Raw genomic sequence first — 11,867 nt, 5'->3', positions numbered from 1 at the left:
CATGGGGCATGGAGTTGCTGGCTCTTCATGGCAGGGATGCCTGGGACATCAACCTCCTGGTTTGGCTTCCACCATCCCCAAGATGATAACCCCTCCTCTTCAGCAGCCACCCTCTGCTGGCTCCATCCTCCCACCTGCCCCCAAGCAGAGGGGCTGAGCCCAGGGCCAGAGGGAGCTGCAGCCAAGCCCAGCCCCAGTCCCCAGCCCCACACATCTCTTAAAAAGCATAAAAAAGGTTTTATTAAGACAAATGGGAGCCTGGGGGCATCACCCCCTGTGAGCAGTACCTGGGTTTGCATAGCTAAGGGAGCTGTATGGGTGCTCCTGTCCACCCCAGCCACGGGTCTCTGGGCAGGTGGGAGGCTGGGGGGGCCAGGGGACAGCAGGCACAGCTCCTCGGGGCCAGCCAGAGCTGCCCCTCTTTGGTCCAGAGGTGTGAGCATGGGGTGGGCCGGGGGCTTCCCTCTCACTGGCAGCACTTGGGTTTCTTGCGGGGTGCCGACAGGTACAGGTCGCTTTCATTGCTGCTGATTCCTGGAGGGGCAGGAGGGAGGGTGGGTGGGTGGAGTTTAAGGGAAGGGCACCCACAGCGGGGCCAGCCAGGGGTACTCACGCACGGTGTCACCGATCCTGCGGGTGCCGCTGCGCTCCAGCTCGGCCAGCACGCTACTCTCGAAGGTCAGCGCCGCCACGCGGAAAAAGAAATCCCGCACGTTCTCCCCTGCCCCGCAGGGTAAGACCCCCTGAGTGTCCCATCACCTGGCCAGACGCTGAGATCTGCCTCCCCCCATCCAGCTGGGGACTCACCAGTGAGTGAAGACACAGCCCAGTACTCTGCCTGCATCTCCTGGGCCACCTTCAGAGCATCCTTCTCTATCAGGCTGTACTGCGCTGGAGTCTGCCAACCAAGCCAGAGGAGTTGGCAGGTGACAGCGATGGCTCTGCTAAGCCAGGGTGCAGGAAGGCCACAGAAAGGGGGACACACTCACACTTAGGTCCTTCTTGGAGCCCACCAAGAATAGGATCACATTGGATGGGTCGTTCTCCTTTAGGGCATCAGCCAGCCACTGCCTGCAGGGGCAAGTGTCATCAGCTGGTAGCCTGCAGCCCCATGCCCTCTTTCCTGGCTCTCACCCCTCCATCCAGACCTACTGCCCCCTCCACTCATCCCCAGTCCAACCTGGGCCCCGTGGCCATGCATCACCTACCGTGTGTGCTCCAGAGATGTCACATCGTTGACATCAAAGACGATGACAATAGCTGGGGAGGGAAAGAGGGATGAGATGGGGACAGGGACAGACAGCGTGGTGGGATGCAGTCAGGACCTCACCTTGTGCACCCCTGTAGTAGGTGGAGGCGATGCACTTGAAGCGCTCCTGGCCGGCTGTGTCCCACCTGGAGGCAGAGGGGGCAGGAGGTGAGGGGGAGCCGCGTGGGAGTGTGGGGAGGGGGCTAGCACCTACTTACAGCTGGAGGCTGAAGGGCACCCCCAGCACCTCGAACCGTTCCATCTCAAAATCCACCCCGATGGTTGCCTTGTAGTTCTTGTCGAAGGTGTCCTTGCAAAAGCTGGGGGGTGGGAGATGGGTGTCAGCAGCCCCAAGCCCCTCTACACTCCAACCCCAGGGGCTCTGTGCCCCTCACCCTGAGGAGTACCCAGCACCAGAGTTTAATAGGCTCAGCCCAAGTTGCTGCTGCCCTTTGTAGGGGCAGGGTGGGCATTTCTTTGGTGCTTCCTCCCACAGAGAATCTCGAGGAGGGGGCTCCATTACCGGTTGATCAGGCAGGTCTTCCCCACTGAGAGGTCCCCCACCACGATGATCTTGGAGATCTTGAACCTGCAGGGCAGGCGGGTGCACAGTTGCTCAGCAGGGTGGGGGGAGGTCCTCGCCTGCCTCCCACTCAGCCAGCCTCAGCGGCAGAAGGGTCCACGGGGTAAGGGGTTGTCACCTTGCAGCCCCTCCATGCTCAGCAGCGCCTTGCAGCTCCGCTCTCCTGCCTCACCGCCAGTCCCAGCCCAGACCCCCATGTCCCCCCCCGCACTGCATTCCTGCACCGTGACGCAGGGCTCAGCACACAGGCAGCGTCGGCAGCCACGAGGTGCTTATGCCGGAGACCCCCAGCTGCGGCTGGCTGGCGGGACCATGAGTCCCATTTCACCCCACCCCTCATGGGGCCTTAGGGCGGGGAAACACAGATCACCAGGGACTCACCCCACGGTGCCCGTCCGCTGCTCCTGGCAGGCGCTGGCAACTGTGGGGTGGAAGGCGGGGCGGGTGTGCAGGGCGGCCTCCTTCCGAAAACACTGAGGGAAAGGAGGACAAAAGGGGACAACGGTGTGATCCTGGAGCTCAGCGAGGCCACCCCTAGGCCAGTGTCCCTCCTTTCAGCTCACCAGTGGCAGGTCAGAGATGACCCGGTCCCTGCGGACTGGAGCCAGCATGTTCATGGTCCCGTGGGGCCGCTGGGGCAGGCTGGGTGGCCACAGAGAGCAGGGACGGGTCAAGGGCCACCACGAGGCCTGGGGGGAGAGGGAGCAGGGAGCAGTGATGACCCTAAGTCCCAGCAAACCCCATGTTCCCCATGCATGGTATCCCTGGAATATGGCTGCCCGTGTCCCCAAGCAGAGCTGTTCCTTTATCCCAGTTGTCTCCAAATCCGCAGGACATGGTTGTCCCCACGTCCTGGCTATACCCACAACCCCAAGCTTGGCTGTCCCTGTGTCCCAGTCACCCTAAGATCCCTGAACATGCTGTCCCCATGCCCCGGGGTGCAGCTGTCCCCATGTCCCAGTTGTCCCTGTGTTCCAGCCACAACTACATCCCTGTGCATGGCTATCCTCTTGTCCCAGCCATCCCCACACCCCAAGTGTGCCATCTCAGGGTACCACTGTCCCGATGTCCCATCCCCATGTCTCTGAACACCAGGGTACTATTGTTCCAATGTCCCAGGTGTCCCCCTGTCCCATCCCCACGTCCCTGCACACCAGGGTACCGCTGTCCCCACGTTTCAGCACAACGGGGTACCACTATCCCCATATCCTAGCAGTGCCCACATCCCGAGCGTACAGCGATCCCCGTATGCCACCAGCCCTTACATCCCCGGGGGTGCCTTTCCCTCCAACATTGCATGTCCCCCATGCACATCCCCCCGCGCATCCTAGCCCACGGTCAAGCCCTCCTTGCCCGGTCCCGGTCCCCGCCGCGGGAGGCGTCTCCGTTACCGCGAACCCTCCAGCTCCGGTAGCGGTGCTCGGCGCTGCACGCCCAGCCCGGGAGGAACCGGCGTTCTGACTCCGCCCCGAGGGAGGGATCAGAACACTGGTTCCTCTGGGTCGAAGTCACTGCGGTGCTACGCACACCACAGGACCCCGGTAATGCCCCTGCCACAGGGGTTCGTCCTTGCCGCAGCCCTCCGGGCGGCGAGGAGCGGGAGGAGTAGGAACTACAAGTCCCATTAGTCCCGCGGGGAAACGGCGCATGCGCGAGTGAGTCGGCGTGTGTGTACTACTAATCCCGGCATGCTCCGCGGTAACGTGGCTGGTGGGGACAAAGGGGAGCGATCGTGAGATTTGTGGCACGGGGAAAATATCGCGAGATTTGAAGCTATAAGCCCGTGCGGCGCGGCGTGGGCAGCCCCTTTCGGCTTCCGCCTGGCCAACATGGCGCCCAAGGCGAAGAAGGAGGGTGAGGGCTGGCGGCGGGGGGACGGTGGGGTGTGAGGGAAGCGTGCTAAGCCATAGCACGGAGTGCCGGGGGTATGTGGAGGGGGCCGATCTGCGCGGGATTTGGGGATGAGGGAGGGCTGCAGCTCGGGGCTGGCCCGCGGGCACGTGGAGGTGGCGGGAGAGGCCTAGACCGGCGGGGTCGGTTGTCTTAAGGAGGGTGGGCGCCTGTCTCGGTGGCTTGTGGGGAGGGAATGAGTGCGCTCGTCCTTTGGTGAGTGGGGAGACTTGAGTTTTTTTGAGGGGAGGGGCTGGAACTTTAACCCCGTTGGATGTTCTGGGGTTAGTCGTGGTTGGGTGAGGGAGCACGGGCCGCTTAGAAAGGTCCCGTTCATTGAGCTGCGTAATCGGAGAAACCACGGCCCGTTGGGGAAAGCAGGGAAGCATGTACTGACCCTGCAGATCTTCGTTGTGCTGACTGAGCTGCCGTTATAGCTGTGCCTCCGAAGACAGAGGCGAAAGCTAAGGCGCTGAAGGCCAAGAAGGCCGTCCTGAAGGGGGTCCACAGTCACAAGAAGAAGAAGATCCGCACATCACCGACCTTCCGCAGGCCCAAGACCCTGCGACTGCGGCGACAGCCCAAGTACCCCCGGAAGAGTGCGCCACGGAGAAACAAGTACGTGTGAGATGTTGGGACCTGCCCTGCCACAGGGCTTGCAGACTGGGAGCAGCCTCATGCGTGGGCTGGTGTGGGAACCTGTGCCCAGTTACAGGTCCCAGGGTAGTAACTGCCAGTGTGCTGCCCTGTGAGGTGAGCCCACACCTTGTGTCAGAGTGCTGGGGTTTGTTATTTGGAGTGCAAGTGATGATTTCAAGCGACCAAAGCCTGAGACGTTGTGATTAGAAGTTTTTTTGGTAACTGATGCACCCCAAAGAAAGCTCCTGAAGTGCAGAGGGGTTGTGTGCAACCTTCTATTAACCATAGGGTCTCTTTCTTGTAGGCTGGACCATTATGCCATTATCAAGTTCCCTCTGACCACAGAGTCTGCAATGAAGAAGATTGAGGATAATAATACTCTGGTTTTCATTGTCGATGTCAAGGCAAACAAGCACCAGATCAAACAAGCTGTCAAGAAGCTCTATGATATAGATGTGGCCAAGGTCAACACATTGATTAGGTGAGAAAAAGGAGACAATAAGTCACTGGTGGGAGTGAGATGCTTCAAGAGCCTGGAGTGGCTTTTGGCAGAATATAAGAACACATGTGAATTTTGGCAGTTGTGAGTCTTACCTGGTGTGGGATTATGTTCTGTAGTGTTTTCAGTGGTACTGTTCTGAGAAATGCAACTTGTGACCGAGCCTATGTTAGTGGAAGTGTGAAATGTTGATAAACCAGAGGGTCAGCTTCGTCAAGGAGCTCTTTTAACACCCAAAAAGTCTTGTGCAAATGATGTAAACTTTTTTTATCACTGACTAAAGTGATGTTTCCAAAGGAACCACTGATGCACGTGGGTGTAGTGGGACAGTGGAGCAGGTGAGAGTAGTTTTGTGCCTCTGTACTGATAACTTCTGTTCCTCTCTAGGCCTGATGGGGAGAAGAAGGCTTATGTCCGACTGGCTCCAGATTATGATGCGCTGGATGTAGCCAACAAGGTGAGAAATCTTTGGACCTTGCAGCTTCTGTCATGTTGTATCTCCTGCACCTGGTAGTTTGCCCTGATGTACGTGTGAGCTACTTGTGCCTCAGGCGGCACCTCTGTGTGTGAGGTACTTGTGCCGCATCTGTGGGGTGTCCTTGTTGTTAGATGGGATCTGAGTGTTCAGAAGCAAGACACCTTGTCTAGTGAAACTGAATTCCACCTGGAAAATCCCAAGGTTAGATGGGAGAAGAGAGAATTGTTGCTGTTACTCAGCTTCTCCAGGGAGGGGCTCCAGTCCACTGTACTACAAGAACTCCAGAGTATTATTATCTGGGAGGAAGCAGAAACTGCTCTGCAGCTTCTGGATGGAAACAGTGTTTGTCCCAGCAGTATTCTTGGCCAGCACTGTTGGCAGCTCATAGGAACAGGGGAAATGATGACTGGTGTCTCTGTGCCACTGGCCTGGGTGAAGGAGGAGGGGCTTCTACCAGGCTGTGTTGCTGGAAGTGGAAGTTGCAGCTTAGTCCTTCAGGGTGGTTTTGAGGCAGGCTGGAGGCAGTCATGATACAGATCACAGAGGAATGTGGCTTAGCATAATGCTCACAGGAATCAATGTATAAAGCAGTTGTGTAAGACGCTGGGGCAGGTCTGGGAGGAAGAAAGTTGTCCTTGGAGAACAGGAGCCCTGGGGAGATGGCAGCTGTGGCAGCAATGTCTGTGGTGGAGGATGTGTAACATCTTGCTTTAACATGCTTTGCTTCTTTTCAGATTGGAATCATCTAAACTGCATGTACCAAGGACTGTACAGACAGGATAATAAACCCTGTGACACCACTGAGGGGCTCTTGTGTTTTGTGACAGCATAGTCCCCATGAAAGAGAGCACCTAGTGGCCTCTGAGGGCTTCATTTCAGTGAGCTGTGCCCCCTCCCTTCCCAGCACTGGATGGGCAAAGTTGACAGCTTTGAGAGATGGTGGTACAGAGGACAGTGCTGTCCCACTGATGCTGTTTCCTGAGTCAGTGAGCTCTCTGCTGTCAGTAGTCATGAGATGACACTCCCCCTCTTACCTGAGACCTTTGCTACCCTCCTGTATTTTTGTAATGAGTGTGATCAGTGGTCCTGGTGTTCTACATAGCTTTCTTGTGGAGTGTACCACAGGCTGGTGAGTGCCCAAAAATGTGTTCATGGTTCAAGTGTGGCACAAGGGGTGCCTCACAACATTTCCTGAATGTATCAGCTATTTGCTTATGCTGCAAGTGTCACTTGATGAAACCCTCAAGCTTTCTGTGTGGTTATTTTCTGGCGTAGTCCCTTCTCCCCATGCTGCAGTGTGTAGCAGCCTGGTTTCCCCAGCACCATTCCTGGTACAGTGCCTGTAACCTCACAGGGTTCACCACCCTCAGTCAGGGCTGTTTCCAAACTAGCTGCTGTTGCTGCCTCAGCAGTCTCATGCTTCCTTAAATCTGTAGCTCAAATTGCTTTTTGCCAAGGGCCTGGAGAGTCACAGGAGTGTGGAGTGCTGGGTGAGAGGTGAAGTACAGCTAAGTCTTTAGGGGTACTTAAGAATGCAGTTAGATGATGAAAGCCCTGAGCAAATATTGATCAGGGTAAGTGAGCTCTTGGGTAGCAGGACACAGAGTTCCTTTGAACCTCTTGCAGATGGTGGTGGAACAGTGGGGTGGTGGCTTGTACATGTGGAGGATGGTGGTGGATGGAAGAGGGGAGATGTGCCAGTTGCTACTGCTCTTGGGACCTGGGAGTGACAGTCCCAAGCTCCAGGAAGGTTATGTTAGGTCAGGTGAGGCTGAACAAGAAGTAGCCCTCTGACATAGCCCTGTGATGGGGTGAGGACCTAGGACAGCCCCCATGCTGGAGTCAGCTTTGATGTTTTGCCAGCATATGGGGTTGATTGCACCAAATCAGCCTCCTGTCTGTGGCTTGGGGAAGAGGATCAGCAGCAGCAGGGGCTCAAGGGCTTTGCCTTAGCTCCTCAGCTGGAGCCACCCCAAGAAATACGTTGGGGGAGAAGTGCCCCTCTTGTGGCAAAGCTAGTGTGGGGTTGATGAGCAGGTTTGTGTTGCAGTGTGGAGGGATTTCACATCAGCATGACTTGCAGTCTACCCTGACCTTGCCTCAACTTCACCTGGTGGCTGCTGGCGCTTCCCTGCACTTGCATTCTGCTCTGAGCTGGCAGCTGGCCTCGCCCACGACTGCCCCAGCGCTGTGCTGCTGGGAGCTGTTCCAACTGGAACCCAGGAGGGCAGCGGTGGGAAGCCAGGTGCTCTGCTGTGGGAAGCTTTGTCATGCCTGACCTTTCCATGCTGCTGGGAGGCTGGTGGGAGTGTGGGTTGGTCCCTCTGAGCTGGTGACCTGCTGGAGCAGAGACCAGAGTTGACACAAGAGACAGACAAGGGCAAAGTTGCAGCGATCAAAGTGCGTCTCCTGAAACTAAAGTTGGGCTTGATTGTGTGAGGTATTTGCAGATGAAATTGGTGCACAGAGGCTTCAGGGCTTAATCTGCACCAGGGAAGGTGCATATTCCTGGGATGTGCTGCTGCTGAGTGCTGCTTTGAGCGAGGAAGGGGTGAGATGGGTTTGAAGCTGATGTCAGGTCCCTCCCCATGCAGCATCCTGACTATCACATCTCTGCTCTGGCTGACACTGGTCTTGGTGCACACTGGGGAGTCCCAGCAGGATTCTGGCCCTGTAGGGTGTTCCCCAGCTCTCCAGAGGAAGGGAGGGTGCTTCCACTTCAGCTTACTTCAACCACAGTATCTGTCCCTGCCTGAGCTGGGCTGCTGGTGGGCTCGGTAGGACAGATCCTGCCCTGGAGCAGGTGGTGGTCAGGAGTCTCTCTAAGCCCTGCTGCTTTATGCCAGTCTGGTGTGATTCCTGGAGCTGTCACGTCAGCAGGATTTGCCTTTCTGATGCTCTAGTGCTCCACAGGACCGGCTGGACAGGTTCTGGCCCTGCTCCCCCGGGGAGCTGAAGCCCCTCTCTTCCTACCAGTCTGTGTGGGGGGCTGCTGATCACAGCCTGGTATTGCTGCCGCAGGAGAGAGTCCAGCATGCTTGCAGGAGGCTGGAGCTGTGCTGTGCCGGTGAACACTACTCCGGGGGGATGTCAGCATACAGCAGTCTTCCAGGAAGAGCCCGTGGCCTCACAGGGCTTTCCCATGCCAGCTCCACTTCACATGGCTGCTGGGTGAGTCATGCAGCCCAGCCAGGCTCATTGCCGCCAGGCTGGAGACAGGCAGGTCAGGGACTGCAGCAAGGCTATGTACCTCTCCTGGCTCCCTTCCCCTGATCCCTGCATAGCCCTGGGTCTCTGGAAGAGCAGAAGAGTGAGGAGGGAAGGGAACCTGGGAGGGATGGGGTCTTGTGATTTAAGGCTCAGCACAGTGCAGCTGGTAGGACCCAGAAAGCTTGAGTGCATCCCTGGAGGGTTTCTAGAACAAAGTGGCAGAAATGTGCCTTTACTCTCCCCAAGGACTGCCACCCCTCCACTTCCTGGGAACAGGGGCACAGCCTTTCCGATGGCTTTGTCCCCCTCAGTCCTCCCCGACCCCTCTGCCCCACAGAAAAGCCAGCCCAGGTGTGCTGCAGCAGCAGTAAACAGACCAATTTTAATGCACGTAACACCCAACATCACCATGGGAGGGACTCGTCCCTTCCCTTGCAACCCCCTCAAGCCATCAGCTGTGGAAATACAGCCACCCGTGGCCCTCCAGCTGCCTGCATGGAAGCTGGCTTGGGCTGCTTTTCCATCGGCTGCGCCCCTGGTTTTGGTGGCATCCCCATGGCTCAGCGAGGTTGTCAGGCTGGTCCAGCATGGAAGCGCTTTTAGGCAGCAGAGTGGGTGAAGGCAGAGCCTGGGGCCAGGGAGCGAGCCCTAAGGCACATCAGAGCAGGTTTGGAGCGGCCAAGACCTTCAGGAGCCAGAGCCGGGGTCCCCCTTGGCATGCTCATCTCAGTCTATCAGAAACTTCTCACCATCCACGTCTCTCCCTGCAGAGCCCTTGCGCAGGGATGGGAAGAAATCAGAGCGGAGGAGGCGGGAGAAGTACATGAGGATCATGGCATCGAGCAGCAGGAGGTTGGCAGTGAGGAAGGCACCCTGACCCTGCACCTCCACGTAGCGGAGGAAGTACCAGGTGAGGTAAGCCTGGGGGGCCAGGCGGAAGGCAAAGTACACCACCAGGTTGATGTACTTGTTGGCCTCGTAGAGCGCTGGGGAAGGCACATTGCTCATCTTCAGCAGCATGCGGATGGTGAGGAAGATGTTGCTCACTTCCACCAGCAGCAGCAGCACTGCTGCCACCAGGAAACGGCCCGTGATGATGAGTGAGATGAAGGCAGAAATAGCCTGGAAATGGTAGGGGGGACACAGCAGAGTCAGTTCTCCTCAACCTGGACGAGGCAAGTCCTTCCCCACCAAGGTTTGACATACCTGGTGCTGCCCCTCCCCACCCATAAATCCCAGCTTCCCCCCACCAGGCACCTGGCCCATGGGAAAACTAGTCTGGAGGGCTAGTTCCCTTCAGACCAGTTACACTGCAGACTTAATAGGTTGGACTTCGTGGTCTCAGAGGTCTTTTCCAACCTAGTTACCTAACGCCATCTAATCAACTAAACCATGGCACTAAGCACCACCTACCCACCCTGGGCAGCTGGGACCAGCCTCCAGCTCTTCCCTCACCCAGTGCAGCAGCCTGTCTGGCTCCTGATGCTTGGAGCCAACGCTGGCAGGCGTTCTGCCCCACCAGGCACCCTTGCCTTGTTGATGCATAGCCTACCTGGCAGCCAGGGCAAGGGGGAGGGGAGGGCAGGGCTCCAGCTTGCTCTGACCTAGAGCATGAAACTTGCATGGGCTGAGCCCCAGTGTGGGTGGTAGGCCCTCCCTATTCTGACCCTTTGCCTCCCTGGGGCCATACTCACCATGGCATGGTGCACCAGGTATTCCCAAGATGAGCGAGACTGATGGTTGAAGATGATGTCAAGGCTGTCGTGGATGAAATAGCCTGGGGGTGGAAGGAGAGCATTGAGAGGACAAAGGGGACCAGTGAGGAGAAAGAAGGTGGTACGTTCCAGGTGTCAGGAATGCCTGTCCTGGCTGAGCATGGGGAGATGGCCAGGCCCTGGGTGCTGACAGCCTGTGGGCTTCATACTTGTCATTAAGGCAGGAGGCACAGAGAATTGCCCTTAAGGCTCAGCTTGGCCAGCATGCCAGGCGAGGCTGAAGAGGGAGGGGGCAGAGCCTGGCAGGTTGATCATAGCCATTGCCCTGTGGGGTTCCTTACCTGAGGAGAAACAGACCAGCAAGTGCCCTGAGACGCTGTAGCCGTCCTGTATGTCGGAGAGCAGCTCCGGAGAATGCCAGAGGCTGGGGGGAGAGAAGGAAAGGGGGTCAGCCTGAGTGCTGGAAGGGGGAGGCCTCAAACACGCCACCCATTGCCTCCTCCCCAGGGAGTCGTGCTCCCACAAGTGCCCCGAGTCCTGGCCCCCGCTGGGAAGGTGTGCACCGCGGCCGCCCGCCCTTATCCTCTACCGGTGCCCGGTACCTGAAGAGGGCCCATAGCCCGGCCAGCACAGAGTGTGCGAAAGAGACGAGGAGGTTCAGCCAGCGCCAGTCGCGGCTGGGGCGGCTCCGCACGGCAGCGGGCCGGGGCAGGGCTAGTGCCACCCGCCTCAGCCCCACAAACACGACCACGCTGCCGCCCACCAGCGCTGCGGAGGCCGCCCGCCAGCCCGGGCCCATCGCGCCCAGCTCCCGTGGCGCGGGGCGCGCGGCGGGGCGGATGCGGCCACGCCTCCCTCTGATCACGCCTTCCTAATTGGCCACGCCCGGCTATGTGGCCACGCCCAGCCATGTAGCCACACCTTACAGTTGACCACGCCTCCCACGCCGAGCCGGGGCAGGAGCGGGCTGTGGGAGCGCGCCGGTGCGTGCGCGCGCAGGCGGGGGGTGCGCGCACGTGTTCGCGGCGGTACGTGTGTGTGTGTGTGTGTGTGTGCACGGAGCGGTACGCGCGGCCGTCTCGGGCATTGCACGCGTGCGGCACAGCGTGGCAATCTCTATACAGCTTGTGCTGGGCCCCGCACATCTGTCCCAAGGCTGCACAGCTGGCGTGAGGCCCTGCACATCTGTCCTGGGCACCGTGTGGCTGCGGCAGCACTTGGCCCTGTGGGGGATGCTGGGAAAACCATTACGGCCTGTAAGAAGAGTCGCCAAACGGGCCGCCGGCTGGGTGTGTGCAGTGAGCACTCATAGGCGGCCCCCCACTATCAGCGTGGCAGCAGGGTGAGGCGGGGCACCCAGACACGGATGGCTGCTGGCTCCTCCGCGGGGCGCGTCGTGCCCTGTCTCTGCCCCCCGTGCCGGTGCAGGACACAGCACGGCGGTCGCTGACCCGCTCCCGCCACGGTGAGCCGGGCTCGGTGTCACTAGATGGCAGCATGGCCACGTGGCGTGGCCTGGGGATGGCACAGCTGCTGCTCTTCCTGTCCCTGCCCCAGGACAGGGGCAGCTTCTCCTGAGTGCAGACATCCCCTTTCTATGCTAT

General features: G+C 58.7%; 3 protein-coding genes and 2 non-coding genes across 5 annotated transcripts; 3 read left to right on the top strand and 2 right to left on the bottom strand.

The window, feature by feature from the left end:
• Window positions 1-422: 422 nt before the first annotated feature.
• RAB34 (RAB34, member RAS oncogene family) lies at window positions 423-2,550 on the bottom strand. The gene is made up of 10 exons (XM_009903407.2): window positions 2,396-2,550; window positions 2,214-2,305; window positions 1,773-1,838; window positions 1,468-1,569; window positions 1,331-1,395; window positions 1,209-1,260; window positions 990-1,071; window positions 808-898; window positions 614-721; window positions 423-534 (listed from the first exon to the last, which is right to left on the bottom strand). The coding sequence occupies exons 1-10, from the start codon at window positions 2,447-2,449 to the stop codon at window positions 467-469; spliced, it is 780 nt and encodes a 259-aa protein (XP_009901709.2). The 5' UTR covers window positions 2,450-2,550; the 3' UTR covers window positions 423-466.
• A 1,009-nt stretch (window positions 2,551-3,559) lies between these two features.
• RPL23A (ribosomal protein L23a) lies at window positions 3,560-6,138 on the top strand. The gene is made up of 5 exons (XM_009903316.2): window positions 3,560-3,686; window positions 4,160-4,340; window positions 4,666-4,842; window positions 5,248-5,317; window positions 6,073-6,138. Exons 1-5 carry the CDS (start codon window positions 3,662-3,664, stop codon window positions 6,085-6,087), a joined length of 468 nt encoding a protein of 155 aa, XP_009901618.1. The 5' UTR covers window positions 3,560-3,661; the 3' UTR covers window positions 6,088-6,138.
• LOC128897769 (small nucleolar RNA Z17) lies at window positions 4,520-4,593 on the top strand. The gene has a single exon (XR_008462586.1). It is a non-coding gene; the product is annotated as a small nucleolar RNA Z17 (small nucleolar RNA).
• On the top strand, window positions 5,106-5,172 carry LOC128897766 (small nucleolar RNA SNORD42). Its single transcript, XR_008462583.1, has one exon. It is a non-coding gene; the product is annotated as a small nucleolar RNA SNORD42 (small nucleolar RNA).
• Window positions 6,139-8,846: 2,708 nt separating the features above from the next.
• TLCD1 (TLC domain containing 1) lies at window positions 8,847-11,103 on the bottom strand. The gene is made up of 4 exons (XM_009903409.2): window positions 10,866-11,103; window positions 10,605-10,687; window positions 10,243-10,325; window positions 8,847-9,670 (listed from the first exon to the last, which is right to left on the bottom strand). Exons 1-4 carry the CDS (start codon window positions 11,060-11,062, stop codon window positions 9,275-9,277), a joined length of 759 nt encoding a protein of 252 aa, XP_009901711.2. The 5' UTR covers window positions 11,063-11,103; the 3' UTR covers window positions 8,847-9,274.
• Between the last annotated feature and the right edge of the window lie 764 nt (window positions 11,104-11,867).

Source organism: Dryobates pubescens, chromosome 13 (assembly GCF_014839835.1).
Source record: "Dryobates pubescens isolate bDryPub1 chromosome 13, bDryPub1.pri, whole genome shotgun sequence".
NCBI lineage: Eukaryota > Metazoa > Chordata > Aves > Piciformes > Picidae > Dryobates > Dryobates pubescens.
The sequence above is the reverse complement of the archived record's forward strand: the minus strand, read 5'-3'. Positions and strand labels throughout refer to the sequence as shown.